At 43.7% G+C, this 25921-nt stretch overlaps 1 protein-coding gene across 1 annotated transcript in view; it reads left to right on the forward strand.

Annotated features, from left to right (window-relative positions):
* Positions 1-1552: 1552 nt before the first annotated feature.
* The window catches only part of NID1 (nidogen 1), a 96441-nt gene continuing 72072 nt past the window's right edge, over positions 1553-25921 (forward strand). The window contains exon 1 of the mRNA XM_004372797.2: positions 1553-1863. Within this exon, the coding sequence (XP_004372854.1) occupies positions 1639-1863 (225 nt within the window). The 5' untranslated portion in view covers positions 1553-1638. The remainder of the gene's footprint in view (positions 1864-25921) is intronic.

Below are 25921 nucleotides of genomic sequence, written 5' to 3' on the forward strand. Positions count from 1 at the left end.
ATCTGCGCCATTTGTAAATGATAATAACCCCAGTCTCCTAGGGTTATTGTGAACATGATATGAATTACTACCTGCAGAATATGCGGCACTAGTAAGTACTTGATAAATGTCATCGCTGATGACTAATGAATTTAAAAGAAAAAGATGTCAACAAGTGGACCAACGCCTTTCTCTACTTGGAAGGTGTGTTTCATTCGCTTTTTCTTCATATTTTCTGCTGGTTCAGAACTCACACCTCCTCAATATTTATGGAACTTTCTGTTTTCTGGGAGAATTATTCCAACTAGTCTTTGAATCCTTAGTTTTAGCTGCCAACAGGAAACAGGGACACCTTCCTGACCCCTCAGAGTTAACAGGTTCTGGCACCAAACACATACCTCAACTCCTGCTCCCCTCAAAAGGCAACACACTCAAGGCTTGAAACCCTGTGCCCAAATCTGACTTCTTTTCTCCTTCGCCTCAATATCAAACTTATATAACCAGATCTTCTTCCTTCTTTCATTGTAATGTCTCATAGATGCATTTCTTCCCTATTCCCATTTCTTCCTTTCTCACTCTGGTTTCCCCCCTATTAACAGTTCCCTGATGACCTTCCTGTGTCTACTTTCAACCCAGTGCCAAATTAATGATCAACCTATTACTTACCATAACTCTTTAAATTGCTTATCTCCCTTTGTTAGAACTTTCAATAGTTCTCTGTTAGGGACAGTCCGAATTCCTATGCGTGGCATTCAAAGCTTTATTTGGAACAGTCCCTCTGCACGTTCTCAACTAGGGGACGGTGCCTTGAATCCTCCCTGCTCAGGGCTCAACTCTTGCCTTCCCCCCTGCCAGTTGAAATTCCATCCCTTCCGGAAGACCTGGTTCCATTCCCAACATCTCACGTGCAGCTTTCGCTGGCCTATTATTCCAGCCCCGATGTCCTTCATTACTTAGGGACCTCACCCAACGTAACACTGAACTGTGTGTTATACGCTCGTGACTTTGTCTTATCTTCGAAACGTCTCAGGGAGTGCGGCCTTATTTCTTGCGGAAACTCCACATTACCTAGCCCAGGACCGGGCATTCAATAAATGCTGAATGAATGCGTGCATGAGTAAATGACCATGCCACTGGCCCAAGCCGTTCTTGCTAACTTCCAACACCCACCCCTTTTCCTACCAGAGGCACGCGAGTCGGGCCTCCGGACACCGCCGGGAGGCACTGGCGTAGGCTCTGTTTCTGAATCCAGGGCATTTCCACATAGCCTGCTTTCCACGATTTAGCTCTGACCCGAGGACAACGCTGCTCCCACCTCCCCGAGGGGCCGCTCGGTGGGAATCGGGTTAGTTTCGGGAAACAAGGTCCTCAGCGCTCATTTCCTTGCAGGGGGTCAAGGCGCTGCGGCCAAGGCTGGGGGATTCGGCCCCTCGCCCTCCCCCTCTCGGCCATTGGGCCGCCTCCGCGGCGCGCCCTGTCGACGGGGCGGGGCCCTCCCTCTCCCATCTCCCCTTGGTCCCCTCCCCTATTTCCCAGGGTGGAAACGTTCCGGGGCAGGAGGCGTGGAGGGGCTGCGGAGGGGCGTCCGGTTACATCTCCGCCCTTCCTCAGCCTCCTGGCCGCGGAGCCGCTGGGTTTGCGGGACAGCAGTTCGGGAACATGTTGGCCTCGAGCAGCCGGAGCTGGGCTGCGTGGACGCGGGCGCTGCTGCTGCAGCTGCTGCTGGCAGGGCCCGGGGGCTGCCTGAGCCGCCAGGAGCTCTTTCCCTTTGGCCCCGGACAGGGGGACCTGGAGCTGGAGGCCGGCGACGACCGCGTCTCCCCCGCCCTGGAGCTGAGCAGGGGGCTTCGCTTCTACGACAAATCCAACATCGGCTCCGTCTACGTGAGTGCGCCCTGGGGTGGGAGGTTGGGAGGTGGGCGCCGCCGGGAGGGAGGGCGCGGGCTGGAGCCGACGTCGGAAGGAAGGGCCCGGGGCGGGCTGGGGTCGCCGGGGGAGCAAGACGGACGTTGGCGTCGCAGGCGGGGGGCAGGGACCCGGTGGCCATCGGGGCTCGGGGTGCGGCGCTGGGTCTCCGAGCCGAGAGAGAGTTCCGGCCTCTGTCGCGCCCTGAGGCCCCCGCCGCCTCATCACTGTCCCCGAGGGACACGCGGGTGTGGGGAGCCGGCTCGCCCCGTCTGCGCGGCCCTGCGTGAGCCCTGGCCCTACCCCCAGGACTTCGGGACCTGGGGAGGTGTTTCCTCCCCGGCGGCTGTGGGCAGAATCGCCGCCGGGAAGTCGGTTCGTGGCTCGCCATTGTCCGGTGCCTTTCGGGCGGGACCTGGCCGGCCCGGGTGTGGCCAGGTGCGGGCGCGGAGCCTCCCCGGGGAATGGCCAGAGCTGGGGCGCAGCAGCGCGCGGGCATGGGGACTCCCGTGGGTGCCGAGGCCAAGCCGAGCTCTCAGCCCCGGAACGTAGCCGACAGTCCCGAGAGAACTCCAGATATGTCTTGGCAATGATTCTGCTCTCCAGTTGAGCGCGTTTCAGAGTCCAGAGTTCAGGGCTTGGAACGCAGGGCACCCTGGTGATCCAATTTCCTGTGGCCAAGCATTGTCACCATGGGGGGCCCCAATGAGAAATGGGGCCAGGTAACCTTTAGTTCTCCCGCGCCTCCTCAGAACTGGCAGGGCCTGTGGGACGCTGTCAACTTGGTAAGGTCCCTTCCTGCTGCCGCCTTCCCTAGCCGCGCACCATGTGGAGTTCATAAAAAGCTGTGCGCATTCCAGAAGCAAGGAGAACAAAACACGCGACCGGAGCCTGTCCTGCCGGTGAAATGGCTGTGCGCGCCGTCTGGCCCGGGCAAACTACGCGCTGGGCGACACCCACGTGGAGCTTGTCGGCTTTGCATAAAAAGGATGAGTCCTAACGTCACAGTCCACAGAGAGCATAGCCCTTGTTGGTTGACTACCCTGACCCGGTAAGGCAGTCTGGTGGAGCCTATAGACCCTCTTCTAAGAACGTTTTTAAATTTATAAAATAAAATCCATGGGATTACCAAGGAAACCGACTACATTGAAATGCACATTAAAGTATTTTTAAAAACTCAAAATTTTGTGCAGTAATAGATGTGCTTATTTTTAGCTGCATTAAATAACAAGATGTAGCAGGAGATTTAACAGTGGGTCTAATAATTACTGAAATTTCCAAGGTAATAAAGATTGTAAACAATATTTGAAGATACCTGCAGCAAATATAATGTAACATGGATGTATGTGTGACTTCTATTAGGGACAGAGTCACTAAGTGCTGCTGCTACTGTGATTTGTTGTCTACATTCACAATGGAAGGAAATGCTAAATATCAGTTACAAAAAAAACCAAAAAGGACAAAGCAGTTGCCCCAAGTCAGTTTGATACATAGCGGCCCCATGTGTTGCAAAGTAGAACTGCTCCACAGGGCTTTGGAGGCTTTGACCTTTTGGAAGCAGAGTGCCAGGTATTTCTTCCCAGGTGCCTCTGAGTGGGTTGGTCACTAGTCGAATGCTAAACCGTTTGCGCCACCTAAGCCAAAACAACAAATTGGTTGCTGTTGAATCAATTCTGACTCGTAGTGACCCGATAGGACAGAGTAGAAGTGCTCGGTAGGGTTTCCAAGGTTGTAAAATCTTTATGGAAGCTAACTGCCACGTCTTTCTCCCGCAGAGTGGCTGGTGGGTTAGAACCTTTCGGTTAGCAGCTGAGTGCTTGACCACTGCGCTGCCAGGGCTCCTCCAAATATGAATTAGGGTTTAGTGAAAATAAAAATGTAATTTCTTTTTTCCCATCTAAGTTTACAGACCCACTGAATTCTATCCAGGAACCCTTATGGGGGTCATTGGACCCCAGGTTATGAACCTCTGTGTTAAATTGTAATATCAGACTAACCCCATTACCTTCTAAAGACCTGGAACATCCATTCGTAATTTAAAAAAAAAATAAGAGAGATTCTTATCAAACCATTGCTTCCGCATCTATTTGGGTTTAATCTGCATTTTAATGAGAAAGAATCCCAGAGCTCTTTTTGGATCTTATATGTGTGCTGCAGGTTGAGTTCCCCAGAAAGCAGACTCTGAGATGGAGATTAGGGAACCAATCGTTTAGTTAGGAGGAACTCTTCAGGGACACACCTGTGGAAAGGAGGGGAATGAAGCAAGACTGAGCAGAGGGAGAAGCTGAGCTGCAGTGCAGTCTCGAGGAAGGTCTCAGCCAACGCCACGGGCAGGTCTGAAACTGGAATGGCCTTTCAGAGCTGTCTCAAGTTGGAGTGAGAAGCCTGGCCCTGTAACCTTTCATTGATTAGTCATTGGGTAAGGGCTCCCCTGGAAGGAGGGGTACCCCTGGATGGGGCAAACTTTTTCAAGGAGGGGTGACAACTGAAGCCCGCATCCCTAGGAGCTGAAAAGGGATCTGGGTGACACATGTTAGCATCCAGCATAATCTGTAACTGGGTAGGTGCTCTTCTGAGCTGATGGAGACCTTCACATGACTGAGTGAGAAGGTGAGTTGACAGGGAGCTATGCACTGTTCTGGGCAGTAGACCAGGAAATAAAAGGAACATCCATCAAGAAAGAAAGCAGTTATTGACTGGGTATACTTATATGTGCCAGGGATGTACTATTTTTTTTTTTTTTTACTTTTTTATTTTTGTGAAAATAGACACAACAAAACATACACTCATTCATCAATTTCTGCATGTGCAGTTCAGTAACATTGGTGACATTCCACATGTTGTGTGACCGTTCTTGTGATCTCTACCCATATTGTTTCATCATTGATTTAGACTCACTACCCCCTAAACTTCTCATCTAGGCTTTAAAGTTACTGTTGACAATTTGATCTCATATAGATAATTCTTTAACAGAGCAAAATGCTCATGGCAAACATTCTTTACTAATTTAGCTAAACAGTTGTTTAGTTTAAAGCTGACTTTGGGGGATAATTTTGGTTCATGGTTTGAAAATCTCTGAGCGATAGATTTGGAGATTCCTCCAGTCTCAACAGGTCCAGTAAATCTGGATTTTGAAAGAATTTGAAATTCTGTTCCACATTTTCCCCCGTTTGTTCAGGATCCATCCATTGATCCCTTGATCAAAATGTTCAGTAATAGTAGCCAGGCACCACCCAGTTCTTCTGGTCTCATGGATAAGGAGGCAGTAGTTTGTGGAGGCAGTTAGACCTGCAGTCCAGGTCCTTCTCTGATTCTTGGATTTCCTTCTTCCTCTGTTGCTCCAGGCAAATAGGGACCAATTATTGTATCTTGGATGCCCACTCACAAGCATTTAAGACCTTAGGCACTGCACGACAAACTAGGAAATGGAACAGTAACTCAAAAAACACTATTAGGCCAATTGACTGGACAGTCCCACAAAGCCATGACCCTGTACATTCCACACAACAGAACTAATCCTATGAAGTGTTTGGATGTACTTAAGTAGTATCAGCGACGTTAGCCCCTTCTTTTTTTTTTTTTTTAGGTTGCTGTTGTTGTTATAAGGTTACATATAACACAATATTTGCCATTTTGCCCTTATTTTGCCCTTATTCTGGTGCCCTTAGTGATATCAGTTACACTTATCAAATTGTGTAACCATCACCCTCAATCGATGTGAATTTTCCCATAAAGCTACTACTTCCCAGAGAATAATCCCCTCTCTTCCGCCCCCCTCCTGCCCCAGGCAACCACTAATAGCCATTTGGTCTCTGTATATTTACTTATTCTTGTCTTTTCATATAAGTGAGGTCATCCAGCATTTGCCCTTTTGTGACTGACTTACTTGACTCAGCATAATGTCTTTGAGGTTCATCCATGTTGTAACACGTATCAGGACTTCACTTCTCTTTATGACTGAGTAGTATTCCATTGTATGTATGCACCACATTTTCTTTGTCCATTCATCTGTTGATGAGCATGTAGGTTATTTCCACCTTTTGGCTATTGCGAATAGTGTTGCAATGAACATAGGTGTGCATGAGTTACTTTTAGGTCCCTACGGCATATACCAGGGCCCTGGTGGCACAGTGGTTAAGAGTTCAGGCTGCTAACCAAAAGGGATCAGCAGTTCAAATCCACCAGCCGGTCCCTGGAAGTCCTGTGGGGCAGTTTTACTTTGTCCTATAGGGTCGCCATGAGTCGGAATCGACTAGACGGCAATGAGTTTGGTTTTTTTGGTTTTTAGAGTATGTACCTAGGTGTGAAATTGCTGGGTCCTATGGTAGTTTTTTTTTAGGTTTGTGAGGAATCACTGTACTGTCTTCCACAGTGGTTGTACCCATTTTACATTCCCATTCAGCAATGGATAAGGGTTTTGATCTCCCCACATCCTTGCTAACATTTGTTATTTTCTGGGTTTTTTTGGTCATTGCCATTCTCGTAGGGAATGAGGTAGCATCTCCTTGTGCTTTTGATTTGCATCTCTCTAATGGAGCCCTGGTAACGCAGTGGTTAAGAGCTATGGCTGCTAACCAAAAGATGGGCAGTTCGAATCTACCTTCTACTCCTTGAAAACTCTATGGGGCAGTTCTACTCTGTCCTGTAGGGTCGCTAAGAGTCAGAATTGACTCAATGGCAACAAGCATGGTTTGGTTTGGGGTTTTAATGACCAGTGATGATGAACATCTTTCATGTGTTTGTTGGCTGCTTAAATATCCTCTTAGTGAAGTGTCTGTTCATGTTGTTTGCCCATTTTTTGACTGGGTTATTTGTCTTTTTGATGTTAAGTTGTAGAAATTTTATATATATTTTAGATATTACACCCTTATCAGCTACATCGTTCCTGAAGTTTTTTTCCCAGTCTGTAGGTTGTCTTTTTACTCTTTTGATAAAGTCTTTTGATGAACATAAGTACTTAATTTTTATGAGGTCCCAGTTACCTATTTTGTCTTCTGCTGCTTGGGCATTCATTGCTGGGTTTGATAATCTAGCATTTAAAAAAAATTAGTTTCCATAGTTTCGCCCCTCTATTTTCTTCCAAGAACTTTATGGTTTTAGATTTATTATTTAAATTCTTGATCCATTTTGAATTAGTTTTTGTGTATGGTTTGAGGTATGGACCTTGCTTCATTTTTCTGCATGTGGAAATCCAATTTTGCCAGCATCATTTGTTGAAGACACTGTTCCTTCCCCATTGAATGGACTTACCATATTTTTACGCAAATAACACATGCCTTCTCCGTTTGTTTGCCAACTAACTGTGCCCTCCCCCTGCCAGGTATTTTTGTAAGCATGCTGTGCTAATTTTTTTTACAGCAACATGTAAAAAATTTGCATAGCAGCACTTATGAAAATACCTCACAGGGAGAGGGCGAGGTTGGCAAACAAATGTAGAAGGTGCACGTTATTTGCGTAAACATGGTAGTACCCTTGTTGAAAACTGGGATTTGCTAGTTTTACATTATCTGATCCTCAGATAAACCTCCCTTTTTCTCAATGAAGAAAAAAAAATTAGTAATATGTCCAAGGCCATGTTGTTACTTGCTGGTGAGCTGGCTCTGACTCATGGAGATTTTATGTATAACAGAACAAAACATTGCCTGGTCCTGTGCCATCTTCTTGATCATTGGTATGCTTGAGTCTATTATTGTGGCTATTGTGTCAATCCATCTCATTGAAGGTTTCCCTCATTTTTGCTGATCCTCTACCAAACATGATGTCCTTTTCTAGCAACTGGCCCTTCCTGATGATGTGTCCAAAGTAAATGAGGTGAAGTCTTGCCATTCTCACTTCTAAGGAGCAATCTGGTTGTATTTCTACTAGATTGATTTATTCATTTTTCTGGCAGTCCATGGTATATTCAATATTCTTTGCCAACACCACAATTCAAATATATCAGTTCTTCTCCTGTCTTACAGCTATGTTGTTGTGATTAGTTGGCATGGAGTCATTTCTGGCTCATGGCAACCCCATGTGTGCAGAGTAGAACTGCTCCATAGGGTTTTCAAGGCTGTGATCTTTCGGAAGCAGATCACCAGCCCTGTCTTCCGGCTGGGTTCGAACTGCCAACCTTTAGGCTAGTAGTCCAATGCTTAACCGTTTGTGCCACCCAGAGCCTCCTTCTTAAGACCATACTACTAATTAAATGCCAAAGGTAGGATTCCCAGGTTTGTGTCTGACTTATAGTGCCTTCAAGCATCACACCTAAAACATATGGTAATGGACACAAAAGCTTGTTGTAGGTTAGAATAGTGAGGGAAGACTCCACAGAGGAGGTTATATTTAAGACTTGAAAGACAGGTCCAGTTTCAGTAGATGGAGGGGAAATGGAGAGCCCATTCCAGGTGGGAGGTGCTGCAGTGGCAAATGCCTGAGGAGGTGAACAAGTTGGGCATGTGCTGGGAGCATGAGGGTTATGATGCGACCGGAACAGAATGTTTCTGTTGGAACGGGGTGTCTGTCTGGATAGGCAGGTGGGGTCAGAAGATAGAACGTACCAGTTAGCTTTTGCTGCATAAAGAACAACCACGAAACCTCAGTGGCATATAACAATAACTATTTATTGCTCATGTGTCTGGAATCAGGTGGTAGTGGGCTGATCTAGGTTGGTCTTAGATGGGACAAATAAAATGACTTGGTTCTGTTCTACATGTCTCTCATCCTCCAGAGCTGTTTTGTGTAATATGGTAGCCAGTAACCATATGTCCAAAAAAAACCTGTTGCTGTCAAGTCGATTCCAACTCATAGTGACCCTATAGGACAGAGCAGAACTGCCCCATAGGGTTTCCAAGGAGTGGCTGGTGGATTTGAACCACTGACCTTTTGGTTAGCAGCCAAGCTCTTAACCACTGTGCCACCAGGGCTCCAACGATAAGTAGCAATTTAAATTTAAAGTAATTAAAATTAAATAAAATAAAAGTTTAGCCTTTCGTTTGTAGTAGCCACATTACAAGTGCTCAGTAGCCTCATTGGCTGGTGACTACTGTACTGGACAATGCAGCTATAGAATGTTTCTGTCGTTGCTGAAAACTCTATTGGACCAACCATTCAGAGGGCCAGCTTAGCCATATTCTTCTCATGGGGATGTCAGAGGCGCACAAGAGCAAGTGGAAATACATAAGTGCTTTTGCAAGCTCTGCTTGAGTCACGTCTGCTAAAGTTTCATGAACTAAAGCAAGTCATGTGGTTGAGCCCAGAATCAAGGGACAAGGCAGATCACCCTACCCACAGTGGCAAAGAGTATGGATACAAGCAGAGGTGAAAAATTGGCTCCAAATGATGCAATATACTATGTGGAGGGTCACGAAGAATGGCTAGAAGTTTGGTGGTTGGCAGGATAAGCTATCCATAGCTGGTCACAAGGCATGACAGTCTTTAGTGAGTCTGGCAGTGGTTTGCAAGATGGAATGGACAAGTGGCCAAGAGAGAGCTTGGAAGCAGGAAGACTGGTCCCATCAGGCTGTCGGCTCACCCAGACACATGGGGATAAAGGCCTGCAGAAAAGGGGTCAAGGAGAGAAGAGGGGAACTAAGAATGCATCAGTAGGATTTCTGACAGGTCACATGATGGGACATGTCAGGGATTCTTATTCCTGAGGCATGAAAGAGTGATGAGGTAGCTGGGGACTGACTTGAGAGAAAAGGTGTTAGCTCAGGTTTGACTTTCTAGCTTTGGCAGCAACAAGGGGACCAGAAAGTAGAATTGCTCTGTAGCCAGTAGACCCACAAGTGAGCAGTCAGGCTGAGGAGGACAGGGGAAATCTCGAGACATTGGTTCACAAGGGGAAATAGGATAGTAAAAAAAAAGCTGAGAGCCAAGTTTGGAGCCCTTGAAAAGGATACCATTGGTGATGATCTAACCAGAAGTTCTCAAAGTGTAGTCCAGGGACCCCAGGTGTCCTGGAGACTTCTTAAGAGAATTCACAAGGTCAAAACTATTTTCAAATAATACTAAGATGTTATTTGCTTTTTATACTTCCATACTGTCACGAGTGTACAGTGGAGTTTACCAGAGAGTACATGACATGTGGTATTTGTCACAACCGATTGAATGTAGAAGCCGATGTGAGAATCTAGCTGTCGTCTATTACTCTATTAAAAGCGATTCTCAAAAATATAAAACAATGGCATTTCTCCCCTAATTATTTTTGGTTTGGAAAATATAATTATTTTCCTAAAAATTAATATTATTTATATTAAAATGTAATGGATTCGTTATTATTTAAATATTATAAATATGTAATTTTTCTCAGTTTTAATTTCTAATATGATAACTATATTGATGAATATAACCTATATAAACACAAGCTTTGGGGAGAACCTCAATAATTTTTAAGAGTGTAAATAAGTCCTAGGACCAAAATGTTTAAGAGCTGCTGTTGTATTGGTATCCAGACATCACATGCCTTGGCCTTAATTTAAGAAATGCTCAGAGGCAGAAGGGTATTGTGGGAAAGTGTTCCATGAAGGGTGAGGGACAATTTTGGTTGCCAGACTTCTCCTGTGGACCATGGGAGACTCCCTACATGATAAGGTCTGATTCTGTCCTTGAAATAACCTCTTATTCTTGGAGTTAGATGGTAAGTCACCACAGTCACAGATGAAACCAGCTGTTCTTTGGACGCCAGCCTGGGTCACGAGGCAGGGGAAGGTCCCATCTGTAAATCTAATGAGCCAGATCACTGAGCCATTGAATGTTTCACATGAGCCCTGCTGCCTTGAGCAGTGAACTGAGCTCCCTGTGCAAGAGTTCTTCACAATGCAATGAGCTTATACAGAACAATAAAAACGTTTTCTTCCATTGGCATTTGAGCAACTGAGTTTACTGATGCTGGTTATCTCATGCTGACCAGAACTGGCTGTGTAGACCATAGAACTTCTGGAACATGATTTTATTGCATATTAAGTTATTTATGCCTTTGATTCATAGAAATAGAGAAATGGACTAATTATTATTTAATAAGTTCAGTTTGTTTTCGTGATAAACTCCTTCGTGCCATGAAAAAATATTAAAAGGACATCCTCCGTAGCAAAAAGATTGTTTAGTCTTTTTGCTAAAGACTTTGCTAAAGATTGTTTAGTCTCCCTAGTGTCTATCTGTTTGTCTCTCTCTGTCACACACACACACACACAGCTTCCACTTTCCATACAGGAAATTGTCTTAATTAGGTTAACTTGAACTCATCCGTCAAGATCTCCTACCAACTCTCTTCCCTCTTCCTGTTTTTCCCCTTCCTCCTTCATTCTGCCATGAGATTCTTATGTGTGGGGGGCTGAGCTAGGTGCTAGAGCTACAAACTGTGAAACACGGCATTAAATATGACCAGGTTCCTGTCCTCAAGGAACTCTCGATGTCGTGAGGGTTTCACAGGTAAACGGGTGATTGCAATGCCCTGTGCAATGCACTCTGATAGAGGAGCCAGTCCCAGAATAAGTGGAGCTCAGAATCTCTCTAAGTCACCAGGTCCACTCAACCTGGCTCATTCCTTGTCCCCTCTGTGGAAGTGAGCTAAATCTATATTGTACTGTGTTCATTGTAAATGTTTCCTTCGCTTCTTTCATTCTGTATTCTGCCTGTCCACAAGTAGACTATGAAACCCCTAGAATCATAGAGTATTTCCTTCATTTAATTTTCCCTTTCTTTGGAGATCTCAGCAACATTTATGGCTTTACCTGCTGTGGCAGTGTCTCAGCTGAACTCTCTCCTGCTCACTACTAGATGTCAAAGCCCTACCAGATGTTCCCACCTGAATCCCGTCGGTTACTTCAGGTTCCATGTGGCAAACCGAGAATTACCTCCCTTCCCCCTTCCCTTGCCTGCTTTCACTGCCACTTACTTTTCCTTGTTAATGGTGCCTTATGAACATTCTCACACTGGCTTGAGGCTGCTTTGCCCTTTCCTTTCATTCATTTATTCTACAAAGGCTTATCAAGAGCCTATTATGTGCAGGCACTATATTCAGCACCTGAGATACAGGTGTACAAAACAGAGACTCCTGCCCTCAAGGAGCTTACATTCTAGTGGGAATGGGGTGGGAGCAAGAAAATAAACAGTGTACATAGTGTCTTAGTCATCTAGTGCTGCTATAACAGAAATACCACAAGTGGATGGCTTTAACAAAGAGAAGTTTATTCTCTCACAGTCCAGTAGGCTAAAAGTCCAAATTCAGGGCATCACCTCCAGGGGAATGCTTTCTCTCTTGGCTCTGGAGGAAGGTTCAATGTCATCAATCTTACCTTGGTCTGGGAGCGTCTCAGTGCAGGAACCTCAGGTCCAAAGGACCCGCTCTGCTCCTGGCACTGCTTTCTGGGTGGTGTGAGGCGCCCATGTGTCTCTGCTCACTTCTCTCTTTTATATCTCAGAGGAGATTGGCTTAACACACTATCCAATCTTGTATACCTCATCAGTATAACTGCCATCTTATTAGATTATAGTAATTGAATTTACAGCACATAAGGAAATCACATCAGATTACAAAATGGTACACAATTATAGAATACTGGGAATCTTGACCCAGCCACGTTGACAGGTATTTTGGGGGGACACAATTCAATCCATGACACATAGTAAATAAATTACAGACTATATTGTTGTTGTTAGTCACCGCTGAGTTGATTCTGAGATGTTGATTAAGGGATTTTGAAAAGCTAGAACAGGAAAGTGAGAGTTGAGCAAAGGCGTGAAGGAAGTAGAGAGTTTAGTGAAGCAGGTTATCTGGGGAAAGAGGATTCCAGGTGGAAGGAACATTTTCTTCAAGGTAGAGATGGTGCCTGGTTGCTCCAGGCCATGTGAGCAAGGGAAGAAAGGAGGTCAGAGAGGCATCTGGGGACCTATGTCACCAGGGGCCTGTGGCCCTTCAGAGGACTTTGGTTTTTACTCTGAGTGAGATGAGGAGTCTTTGCAGGGCTTTGGGCAGGGGAGTAACATGATCTGACTTACGTTTTAAAAGGATCATTCTGGCTGTTGCTTTGTGAATGGATGGTAAGGGGGCAAGGACAAAAGGGAGAACCGTTAACAGGCTATTATGCAATCCTGTGGACACAGTTCTACTCTGACACACATGGAGTCACCATAAGTCAGTCAACTCGATGGCAACTGGGGAGGAAAAAGCAATCTAAGCAGGAGGTGATGGTCTCTGAAGTCAGAGTGGTAGAAGAGATGAAGAGAAGTGGTCAGAATCTGGATCGACTTTGAAAGTACAGCCAACAAGATTTCTTGTAGATTGAATGTGGGGTGTGGGAGAAAGAGACGTTTCCTTCAGTGTTTTTGACCTGAACATCTAAAAGAACAGAGTTGCCATCAGTTTAGATGGGGAAAGTTGTGGGTGGAGCAGGTTTCTGTGGGGGTAAAGGTCAGAGGTGTGAAATGTAGTAGGTAGTTGGATATATGAGTCTGGAGTTTGGAAGAAATGGGCTTCAGATACAAATTTGGGAACCGTTGGCATATAGACGTATTTAAAACAAGAGAACTAAATGAACTCCACTAAGGGAGTAAGTGTAGATAGAGAAGCCTAACGTGGGGACCCACCAACAAATCAGGGAAAAGAGGAGGCGACAGCAAAGGAGATGGGGAGGGAGTGGCCAACGAGGTAAGAAGAAAGCCAAGAGAAGGTGGAGTTCTGGAAGCCAAATGAAGAGAGTGTATCAAAGAGGAGGGAGTGAGCCACCATGTTAAATGCTGCTCATGGACCAAGAAAGATAAGGACTGAGAGCTGACCTTTGGACTGAGCAACATGGTGGAGATTTTAGCAAATCACCAGTTCCTGTCCATTGCTCCTTCATAACGGACCTTGCATCTGTATCTTGCTATTTCCAACATACTTTTGCTGTGTTTAGAAATCTTTAGAGCCCTCACCTGATCCTAACATCAGAGGAAGACAGACTCTTTGGCCTGGCATTCAGGGGCTCACCCTTATTTTTAGCTTTGCTACAATACCTCCCAGAAAACTAAAATAGGTCTTACTTTGGGCTTGGATGATTTTTTTTGCTGTACCAATTTACTCTCTTACCTCTCAAAATCTACCCATTCTCCCAGGGCCAACGCCAGTCCTTCTTCTGCGTGAAGTCCTAATTGACTGGTGCCACCAGACTACACTGATCTCTCAGTCCTCAAAACTCTTAACTCCAACGCTGTTTTATTTGGAACATAATGTATTAACAAAATCTCAAGTATCTTAAATTTATCTGTTCAACTAGATTATCAGTAAGTAGTGTGGAAAACAGCGTGGTCTCTGGAGCCCAACAGATGTGGTTTTGAATTCCTGTGCTGCCACTTACTGGTGTGCGATCTTGAGTAAGTTATCTTAAGCTTTGGTTTGTGCATCTTTAAGATAGAGACCTCATTGCCTTTCTCATGGAGTTGTGCGCATTCATTGAATTACTGTATTTGAGTAGTGAATCGTGTGATACGTGCTCGATAATTGATGGCTTTCTTCTTCATTTAGAGCAGAAATTGTGTCTTATTCCTCTCTTTACATCACTCATCAAGCTATCACACCTACTTGCGCACAGGAGGTTTACAGAATTGTGGATCAAGTCCAGGGCCACTACTTGTGGTTGTGCAGGTTGTGGACAGCCCAGGGACTCTGGCCAAGGGGACAAGTAGGGGCTGAAATAAGCCCACATGCCACTCACCAAGCCCTGAGCTTTGGTGTAGGACTGGGGCCACTCAGAGGAAGGAACATCAGTTTCTGGTTTGCACCCCATGGTCTAGAAGTGGCCCTGATCAAATCCCAAAATATTGAATGACAGATTATTAATTTCCAATGGGGGCTAAGATTTAATTGGCTGAGCATGTTGACCAACTTATAATTGAAATCAAATTATTTCATTTCCAGCTTCCTGTTACTCTAAATCTCCTTTATTTATAAAATGAAGAGGTTCAATGAGATTGTGTCTAATGTCCATTTTATTTTCTATTTTTAATATTCTTTGATTTAGTGACCAGATGCTAAGTACATTTATTTTTCAGAACACTGGGTATTATCTTTCGTTAAATGCAATACAATGTTAAGATAACATCATTTACTCATTCAACAAATATTTATTTGCTTTCTAAAGTGCCAGACACTGTTCTAGATTTTGGAGATGCAGACTGAAAACAAGACCATTGTTTCTGCCCTCATGGAGTTTACAGTCCAGTAAGGAAGGCAGGCAGTAAACCAATAATTATACAGAGAGTTGACCAGTTGTCATAGGAATGAATGCTATGAAGGAGAAATTTAGGGTGGGGATATACTGTGGTGCAGGGGCCAGGAGAGGCCTCTCAGAGGAAGTTAGCCAGAAGCTGGAAGTAAAGGATGAGCAGAGGTTAGCCACGTGAAATGGGAGGAGAGTGTGGAACCCTGTAGAGTGTAGCAAGAAGGAGTTTAGCATGTCATAGGAACAGAAAGAACGCCAGTGTGAGCAAGGAACAGTGGCCCACGATGAGCTTGGAGAGCTAAGCACAGTCAGGTCCCGCAGTGCCTTGTAAATCAGACCTTGTCACTCTCCAGCTTAAAGCCCTTCAAGGGTTTTTCCATTGCGCCTCACCACACACCCTCAAAGCCTCACGTGAGTCAGCCCTAGCTTGTTTCTCCACTCTCCTCTCTTACCCTGTCCCTTGCAGGCACTGGCCTCCAGCCACACAGGCCTTCTTTCTGTTCCTTGGCTACAGTCAGCTCATCCCATCCCAGGTCTTTGTGTCTCTTCCCTCTGCAGAGCTTCCCAAGGCTGCCACCTTCCCTGTTGACCCAGTCTCATCGTTCCACCCCCATTTGCGACGCATGTAAAACCACCTAAGACTAGCTTGTTCCTTTATTTGTTTACTTGCTTATTGTCTCTCTCCCCCGTTAGTGTCTGAGCTCTGGGAGGGCAGGGTGTTTCTGCCACGTGCACCATCTCCCCAGCTCTAAGAGTACTGCCTGTGGCACATGGCGGGCGCTTTGTAATGATTTGTTGAATGAAGGAAAGACTGCTAGGAATTGTCACTTTATTCTGTGAATCAGTTGGAAGCCATAAGAGATTTCTAAATAGGTGAGTGACGAGATTTGACTGTTAAAGATTACCGTTTTCTCCAATAGAAGAAAAAGGAGGAAAGAGAACTGTTACAGATGAAAGAGACTTCAGGAATTTGTTAACCAAATGCAAGGTGAGGACTTTGTGGGATCCTGATTAAAACAAACTCACTGTAGAAAGACCTTTTTTTTTTTTTGGACAATGTGCTTTTCTAGAAAAGAAGCATAAGGAAACACTGACAGGTAAAATAATATGTCTGGAGTTTTGTTGTTTAAGATATTTCATAAAAGAAAAAGAAAGATACAAGTGTGGGAGGAATAGATGAAACAAGAACTGCAGCATGTTGATAGTTGTTGAAGCTGGGGGATTCATTGTGCTATTCTTTTGTGTGTGTTTGAAAATTTCTCTAATACATAGTTTCACTATTAAAAATTTTTTTTTGAATTGCATTGCCTCAGTGCGGGAGGGAGTGGGGGAAGAGGAGTTGTTGCTTAAGGGGCACCGAGTTTCTGTTAAGGGTGATGGAAAAATTGAGAAACAGACAGTAGTGATGGTTACACAACATGATGAACATAATTAATATCAGTGAGTTGTACATGTAGAAATGGTTGAAATGGCAGTTGTTTTGTTATATATATATTTTACCACAAAAAAAGGTAAAATAGAAAGAAATCAAAACCAGTTGCCATCCAGTCAGTTCCGACTCATGGCGACCCCGTGTGTTATAGAGTAGAACTGCTCCATAGGGTTTTCTTGGTTGTGATCTTTACAGAAGCAGATCACCAGGACTTTCTTCTGTGGCACCACTGGGTAGGTTCGAACCTTTAACCTTTAGGTGAGTAGTTGAGCACAGACTGTGCCAACCAGGGACAGAAATTTAAAAAAGAAAAATTATGCTGTCTCCTGCGTAGAGGACTTTGGGAGGATGGGGAGGAGGGAAGAGGGCAAATTCCAGGGCTAAAGACCTATTGCCACAGTCCAGGTAAGAGGTGGTGATGGTGGCGTGGATGAGGGCTGTGGGTTCCAGAAGTATTTGGGAGGTGGAAACAGGCAGGCTTGCTTCCATGTTATTTCATTTGAGACACACAACAGCCCTGTGAGGTATGTCAGGTAAGTGATACCAATAGCCCTGTGCTGTAGGTCAGCAGGTGGCAATAAGCTCTATATTGCAGAGAAGGAAGCTGAGGCACAGAGCCAAGGGACTTGTGCAGATTTACATAGCTTAAATATCAGAGCCAGGGCTTGAAGTCAGATCTTCTGACTCCACGTTCCATGCTCTTAACACTCGTTCGTTATCACTTTCTTCCCTTCATTCACTCATTCAGCAGTATCTCAGCCCCTGTTTTGTGCAGACTTCTGTGCTAGGTGTGTTGGGGTGAATGACATCAGACATGGTTCCAGCCCTTGCTTGTGACAATTTTGATTTGCAGACCCCAAGGAGCACATTTCTTTACTGCTTTGCCATCAAATAAAGGTTTTTCTTTTCTTTAATTTTTTTTATCATAAATGTGTTCAGACACACCCAAAAGGGGGATTTTCTCTGTACTATTTTCAAGTATAATGAACACCCATAGACTCACTACCTACGTGTAACAGTTATTAGCATTTTCCATGTTGTTTTATTAATTTCTCTTTGTTGAATATCTAAAGTAAATTACAGTCCTTATGACATTTTATAGCTAAATATTTTAGTATGCACTCTTAAAAAATAAGAGCATTTTTCTGTATTACCACTATGCTATTACTACACATAACAAAATTAATAATTCCCTTTTTTCAACGGAAACCCTGGTGGCGTAGTAGTTAAGAGTTACAGCTGCTAACCAAAAGGTCGGCAGTTCGAAACCACCAGATGCTCCTTAGAAACCCTATGGGGCAGTTCTACTCTGTCCTATAGGGTCGCTATGAGTCAAAATCGACTCAACAGCAACGGGTTTGGGTTTTTTTGTTTGTTTGTTTATTATCAACTTATGCTCAATTCATATCAAATTTCTCTAATACTCCCAAAGTTCTCTTTTGTAAGATTTATTGAGATTGGGATCCAGAAAAGGACCAAACATTACAGTTGGCTGTGTCTCTTAAGCCTCTTTTAATCTTGAACAGTGTCCTCCTCCTTTTTATTCATGGCATCAGCTTCCTTAGGCATCACTGCCAGTTGTGCTGTAGAATGCCCAGCTTTCTGCGTTTCACTGATGATCTCCTTGCAGTGCTGTTTAACTTGTTATTCCATCCCTGTATTTACTGAACACTAGTAATTGTATCAAAAGCCTTAAAAAGATCCAGGTTAAACTTTTTTTTTCTTCAGAAAACATGTACAATTTTATTTTTAAATGGATTTTGGGAATAGTAATACAATTGTTAAAAAAAAACAAAAACTCTAAAACTTGCAAAAAAGTGAAAAGTGAAGTTTCTTTCCCACCCTAGCCTCTAGTACTATAGTTTCCTCCTTAGAGACCATCACTTTTTTAAATAAAAAATATATCTAATAAAACATTTGCCAGTTTAACAATTTTTGCGTGTACAATTCAGTGACATTGATTCAATTCATCATGTTGTGTAACTATCACCACCATCCTTTTCCAAATTATTCCACCACCCTTAACAGAAACTTAGTGCTCCTAAGCAATGGCTCCACCTTCCCCATTCCTCCCACCCCTGGTAACTACTAATAAACTTTACCAAAAAACCAAACCCGTTGCCATTGAGTCAATTTCAACTCATAAAGAACCTATAGGTCAGAGTAGAACTGCCCACAGGGTTTCCGAGGAGCAGCTGGTGGATTTGAATCGCGGAGTTTTTGGTTAGCAGCCAAACACTTAACCACTTCTCCACCAGGCTCCAAACTTAAGTCTCTTTATATTTGCCTGTTTCACGTAAGTGGGATCATACAGTATTTGTCCATTTGTGATTGACTCATTTTACTCAGCATAGTGTTTTCAGGGTTCCTCCATGTTGTGGCATGTATCAGGACTTCATTTCTCTTTATGGCTGCGGAATATTCCATTGTATGTATGTACCACATTTTGTTTATCCACTCATCTGTTGATGGACATTTACGTTGTTTTCACCTTTGGCGATTGTGAAAAATGCTGCAGTGAACATTGCTGTATAGGCTTCTGCTTGCGTTCCTGCTTTCACATCTGGGATTGCTGGATCATATGTTGTTGTTGTGTGCCATCAAGGTGATTTTGACTCATACTGACCCCATGTGACAAAGTAGAACTGCCCCATAGGGTTTTCTAGGCTGTAATCTTTACGGGAGCAGATGACCAGTCTTATTCCCCAAGGAGCCTCTGAGTGGGTTTGAACTGCCAACCTTTAGGTTAACAGTCGAGCACTTATCCGGCGCACCACCAGCGCTCCTTGGGTCATACGTTAGTTCGGTTTAACTTTTTTGAGGAATTGCCAAACTGCTTTCCACAGTGGCGGTACCATTTTGTAATCCCACCAGCAATGGGTGAGTGTTCCAGTTTTTCCACAGAAACGTCACATTTAATGATTTCTTATTTCTTTGCAGGAGCAAGTGCTGTCTGCTTATTGCTCTGCTAGCAATGCCAAAGTTAATAACTAGTATTAAGGAGATGACAGCAAATAATATCAGTGATAAGTTATGTCCCTCTCCTGTGAGCAGAAAGTAAGCTGTGGGATAATACTTTGGTCTTATCCAGATATCCTCTTGCCCATCAACATTTCACCTAATGGTTTTAGCATCCATTGAAGATCTTTGCCTGAATCAATTATTAAATTAAGGATTGCAAAATGGTAGTTTGTTTTACTGTTAACTTGTTTCTTTCAATGTTTCTACATTTATTAGCTGGCATACTTCTATAAAGAAGAGCTTTTCTTCATTAACTGGGGCTTTTGGGTTATACTGAAATATAGTTCCTTCTGGAAAGGCAGCTGAATGCTTTATTTTCCCCTTTAATTTATAATATTCAAATTAAGGAGTTGTTGTAATACTTGGATGCCTCCAAGTTGTTAAGGAGGGGCACGCTTCTTCCAGAGATGGAGGGCTGGAACAGGCCCTTCTCTTCTTTTCCCTGCTCTTCTTTTCCTGGTGTGGTGTGCTCAAGGACACTACTGCCTATTCTTTGATAAACACACCAGTGGTGTCACTAGGGTTGGTGTCACCCAGGGCAGTAACACCCCCCACGGCTCCCGCAGCTCCTCCCCTCTTCCATTGTCCCAGGCAAGGCTGCCCCACACCCTGACCAGTGGGTGATGGGGGTTGACAAATTACCGCACTGGGGTGTGTGACACCAACCCTACTGATGCCACTGCCTTGGTGGCCTTCCCCTTGGCAGCACTGGCCTCCCTCCGCTGCAGACCGTGGGGGGTCATTTTGGTGTCACCCCCTTTGACAGTGTCAGGGGGTGCAGTCCGGACCTCCGCACCCTCCTAGTGACACCAGTAGTTAAACACACTAGTAGTTAAAATTTAAAGACCCCAACCATTTTTAAATGTTGGAAAGCAGGTAGAAATTTCTTACAGAAGATATGGGTAACTGATTCAAATTCTCTCATTAGACATTAACTGCATTAAGCTGAAGGCTCTGACTGACCTCTAATCATTACCCCCTAGGTCGCCCCTCCTCTTTATTTGCTAATCCTTTTGCCTCTATGTCTTTCAAACCAGAGTCATTTCTCTGGCTCCACTGGGTTAATGGGAAAAAATTTGCATCCTGGACTTGGAGTTTTCTTCTGACACTTGTAGTGTATGATTCTCTTAAGCAAGTTATACAAACTGAAACTCATTTTTCTCCAGGAAGAATGAAGATGATACTAATGCCCACTTTATTTGGTTTAATGAGATAACTGAGTAAAAATAATTTGTAAATTGTAAAGTACCATGTAAGTGGATCAGGCCCCAAGATCACCTTTGGCTCTAGGCTGAAATCAATCAACTTCCACCTTGATTCCATTATGGACTTGACTATTTACTAGACTTCTTTATAAAAATCTTCTTTTCTTAGATCCCGTTTGTCTTTCGAGAAAGCTTGTTTTCCAGCTTTTTCTAGCTGCCCCATCTCTAATCGTGAAGCTATCCCACGAAGCTTTGCAACGTCCAGGACTTTTGCCCCCAATTTCTCTAAATTAGGCAGCCGGATATAAGAGAAAAAACATGGGTTATGGTCTCTAGCAGGCATGGGTTCCAGTCTCGGTTCCATCATGTGCGGGCTGTTTGACATTAAGTTAAATGAACTGTTTTTATCATTTCCTTGTCAGTTTCGTAGATGTGAAAAGACAGATGGTTGTATTGAATTTGAAAAAACGTAGACAGTCTTAGTAAAGGGGCTCAAACTTAGCAGATACTCAGTAAATGTTTTTTTTTTCCTTCCATTCTTTACTCTAAATTATTTTACCTTAAATTCCCACTGCCTCCCACCCATATGGAGTTCCCTTTTGCAAGTTTTAATGTCTTTTCAGTATAATCATTTGCACTTCTCAAACTAGCCCATTTGTTTCTTATTTGTGCCTAACTCAAGCATTCTGTAGCCACATGTGCTTTGGAGAAGGCTGCTTTTCTGCCCTGGAGATTGTTACTAGGCTAACGTTAAGTCTGAAACGATGGCTGTTGTTTCACTGTCTTCAGTGTGTATTTGAATATAAGAAATCTAACATGGAATTTTAATTTATTGAGTATCTGCATTTAGATTTTCTCAGTGAACCAAGCTGTCTGTAAATTCACTTTGATGATGAAAATGAGACAGGAAGTGCTTTTAAAATGGGAAACACTCTCCCATTATGAGTTAGCTGTCTGTCCATCCTCTTAAGGTCGGTTGGGTTGAAACAATTGTGCATAAGTGGCTCCAGCTGTTGACCATGTGGTACTTGGCATTTTTACCCTGGGAGCTTTTGTGATATAATTGACGTGTTCTGCCTTACAGAAGAGCCCTATTGTTTGGGGTGTCCCTTGGGGTGAGTGGAAAGCCATGTACCGAAAAGTTGTGCTCTCCACACTGAGCTGAAGTTTGACTTTGCTAAAGGAACTTTTTTTTCTGAGTGTAAACTGATGTCAGAAGCACGATTTCAGGGAACTTTTTAAGTTGATCAACATGCTGGAAGTAGCTGTTTTTCAATTAAAAAATGGCATATTATTTACTTGCTAATGCAAATCCACCAAGAACTTTACCTAAGCATTGTGTGGCTAGTTGGAGTTACCTGAAGACGGTAATATAACGGTTTTTGTTGGTTGGTTGGTTGGTTGGTTGGTTGGTTGGTTGTTTAGCTCTCCCAGTAATTCAAAGGGGCTTTTCAGAATGTGTTCAATCCATGCGGGGTTGGCAGTGTGATCCATAGCAAGGAACCTGCTGGAGCTTAGGAGGCAGGGCACCTGGTCCTGGCTGATAGGGGCACAGGCATAAAGGCCCAGGCGGTAAAACCTGCCTGAGAAGGTCAGGCAAGGCTTCTCAAGGAGAAGTGGGACTTTGTCAAGGCTCGGAGCTCAGAAAGGGTCTTCAAGGCAGAGGGGACCATAGGTGCAAAAGCATGGCAGTGCTAAATAGGGGAAATGGCAAGTTTGGAGAATTGTAAGCAATTTAGATTTTTTCTAATACATGTATTTTTACTTCAGCCTTCCACTCACCAACATTCATATTGAAACTAAAATCTAGCCCTGTATCCATATTATTTTTGAACTAGCACAAACTTAGTGAACAGAAAGTAATACTGGTGACAGCTAGAGAATGCTTATGTTTAACCATTGTTTGTTTCTCAACCCAGGGCACTGCACAGATTGCCTCAAGGCTCTGTAACGTTTGATTAGCTTAAATGACTAAATCTGCTTTTCCCAGCATCTCCTGCTCGTTAATGCAGCCAAGCCCACTCAGTGCAACAGACAATTCCTCAATCCCTGGTCCCGGAGTGGCAGGGGATGGGAGAGAAGGCTAGGGAAGTCTGAGGAAGGAAGGAAGGAATTCAGAGACAATGAACCACAGGCCCTCCTCCTGTCAGAGAACTTTGGCGCCAATTTATATGTTAAATCGGAATCAACTAAATGACAACTGGAAAAAATACACTAAAGCTGTCTGCCTGTCCTTGCTAATTTTAGATCAGTCGTACGCATTATCGATTTTTAAAAAAAAAAACTTTTTATTACAGAAATTTTCAAACGTATATAAAAATAGAGAAAATAATATAATGAACTCCCATGCCTCATCATCCAGCTTCAACAAGTATCGATTTATGGTTAATCTTATTTATATCCCCAGCTACTCCTAACTGCCCCCACCCACCCACCTAAGCGGAATTATTTCTAAGCAAATCCCAAACATTTTATTTCATTGTAAATATTTCAGAATGTATCTCTGAAAAATGGCTTTTTTCAACAAAACTGCAAAATCATGATCACTTCTAAAAAATTAATAATTCCTACTATCATCAAATATCCAAAGAGTTTCATAAATTGTTTTATTTTACTTTTCAGTTGATTTGTTCAAATCAGGAATCAGACAAGGCCCACACGTCACATTTGGTGGATATGTCTCTTAGGACTTTTTAAATCTATGGGTTCTCCTAACTTCTTTTTTTCTTGCAATTTATTTATTGAAGAAATTGAGTTATTTGTCCTATAGAGTGTCCCGAACTCTGGATTTTGCTGATTGCATATACCCATGGTGCCATTTAACATCCTCATCTGTCCCCTGTATTTCCTGTGACCTGGTAGGTGATCTAGAGACTTGATCAGACTGAAGTTACTTGTTTCATATTTAGTGCAGGCTCTGTTTTAGTAATCAGTGTTGTGGTCCATTGGGAGGACCTCCAGTAACACATGATGCCGTGGTCCTTCATGTCGCTGACCCACTGAGCTCACTCGCGGACATTATTCCTAAACCAACTAGGCCTGCAGGCTGTATACTGTATTGAACCTCCCTGCCCTGTTTTTTGAATGAAGCCAGAAAGAGACAGGATAACATGTGCCAGGCAGTATGTTAGCTCTGGAGCTACTGCTGTGACCAAGACTGGCATGGCCCCTGCCCCCCAGGAACTCACAGCTTAGTGGGGAGAGCAACCAGAACCTACAAATGAAGTGAAATCATTACAAATTGGGGTGGGCAGTGGAAAAAACAAATAGGGGCTGACATGTAAATCTCTGGAGTGGGAGTGGGGGAAGGGAGAAGGAACCAGCACTTGGATGGTAGGAGAAGGTCTCTTTGAGAAGGTGAGAAAGGGCCAGTCATGTGAATGAGGAGGCAGGGAGACAGCAGTGATTGTAGTGGGACAGGATGGATGTCTTTAGGACTGAGACGCCAGTTAGGAGCCCATTCCAACCGGGCCTGTTGGATGATGGTGGCTTGGACTAGACGGTGGTAGTAGGGATGGAGGAAGTACCATTTACTTTGGAGGTAGGACATATAGGACGTGGGAGGCGAGAAAGAGGAAGGTTTCCTGGTTTAAGCAAGTGGGTGAATGGCGGCTATGGCATTAGTCTTGGGCAGTTGCTGGAACTCCCCTGGGGTGCCCAATGTAGTCCCCGTAGGGACTGCACACTGGGTCTGTACCCTCTAAGTGCATTTCAGGCCGTTTCCTTTGTACTCCCTGCCCTTTGACCACTGAATTGCTCAATGGCACTTCCAAAAGTTAAAGAAAAGGAATAAGGCTGGTAGGGGCATCATGGTCTTTGAAGACTTTGCAAAAAAAAACTTGCACCCAAGTGTAAGGTACTATTGTTGTCAATCAAGTTTACAATTAATTGATATATCTTAAAAAAAAAAAAAAGTTTACTAGGGAGAAGTTTAAAGCTAAAGAATCAAATGAAACTTCTGAATTTTCTCCTAATTTCACTTAGCTTTGATGTCTTCTTTCTTCATTATCACAGATGACTGAGTTGAAGGTACAGTAAAGTTGGCTGAATAATGATTTCCCAATAATAATACTATGATGATTATATGACCTTTGGGTAGAGCATTTGCAGTACTTCATGATACATGTCTAAAACTTCAATTCCTAAAGCACTCCTTGTGAAGAGAGAGACACATTCCTGTGCCCAGATTCTAAATAATAAAAGACATCAGGAGTGTTTTCAAATTTTTTAGACCAATTTAAATTGCATCTGAAAACCTCTTTTGAGAACTCCTTGTCTATATGTGGTCTCTGTGTGATGACTTCCCACTAGCAGCTGGTCACTGCCAACTTCTAGTGGCTTGAGAAAGTGAGCCGTTTCCCACGCTCCCACATGTAAATCCAGTTGGGATGTTTGTGCAATACTGTAGTGCTGGAAGAGGGTGAGAGACCAGCTGGGTGGAATTCCTTCCCGATTCTCTCTTCTGCAGCCTGTCATTATGTCCTGAAAATTAGTGCTAGAGCCAGGTGATGATGGAAAATATGTTGCCTAAAGATTTGACAGCCTGTGGAGTTTGATGAAAAAGAGAGGGTTTTGTTAAATCCACAGTTAACTCCCAAAGTTCTCGTTCTTTTCCCAGTTATTAGTTGCTGTTGAGTTGACTCTGACTCACGGTGATCCCATGCACAACAGAACGAAATGTTACCCAGTCCTGCACCATCTTCACAATTGTTAGTATGTTTGAGTCCATTGTTGCATCCACTGTGTATTTTGAGTACCTTCCAACCTAGGGATCTCATCTTCCAGCATTATATTAGTCAACGTACAGTTGTGATCCATAGAGTTTTCATTGGCTAATTTTTAGAAGTAGATCTCCAGACCTTTTATTCTAATCTGTTTTAGTCTGGAAGCTCTGAAATCTGTCCACCATGGGTGACCCTGCTAGTATTTGAAATACGGGTACCATAGCTTCTAGCATCATAGCATCATGCAAGCCACCACAGTACAATAAATTGACAGATGGATGGTGGAAAAGACATGGAACACTTCGGCTCCATCACATTGAACCTTTTTTAAAACCAGGTTCTTGGCATATTGCAAGTGCTTGATTTTAAGTTCCTCTCTAATTACCCACCCCACTGCCCTCTGCTAGTAATGAGGTCTGAAATGACTGAAGGATAAGGCTGCGGGAGGAGGATGGGGGGAAATAAGCAGCCTGG

The sequence above is a fragment of the Trichechus manatus genome, unplaced genomic scaffold (genome assembly GCF_000243295.1).
Source record: "Trichechus manatus latirostris isolate Lorelei unplaced genomic scaffold, TriManLat1.0 scaffold00021, whole genome shotgun sequence".
Lineage (NCBI taxonomy): Eukaryota > Metazoa > Chordata > Mammalia > Sirenia > Trichechidae > Trichechus > Trichechus manatus.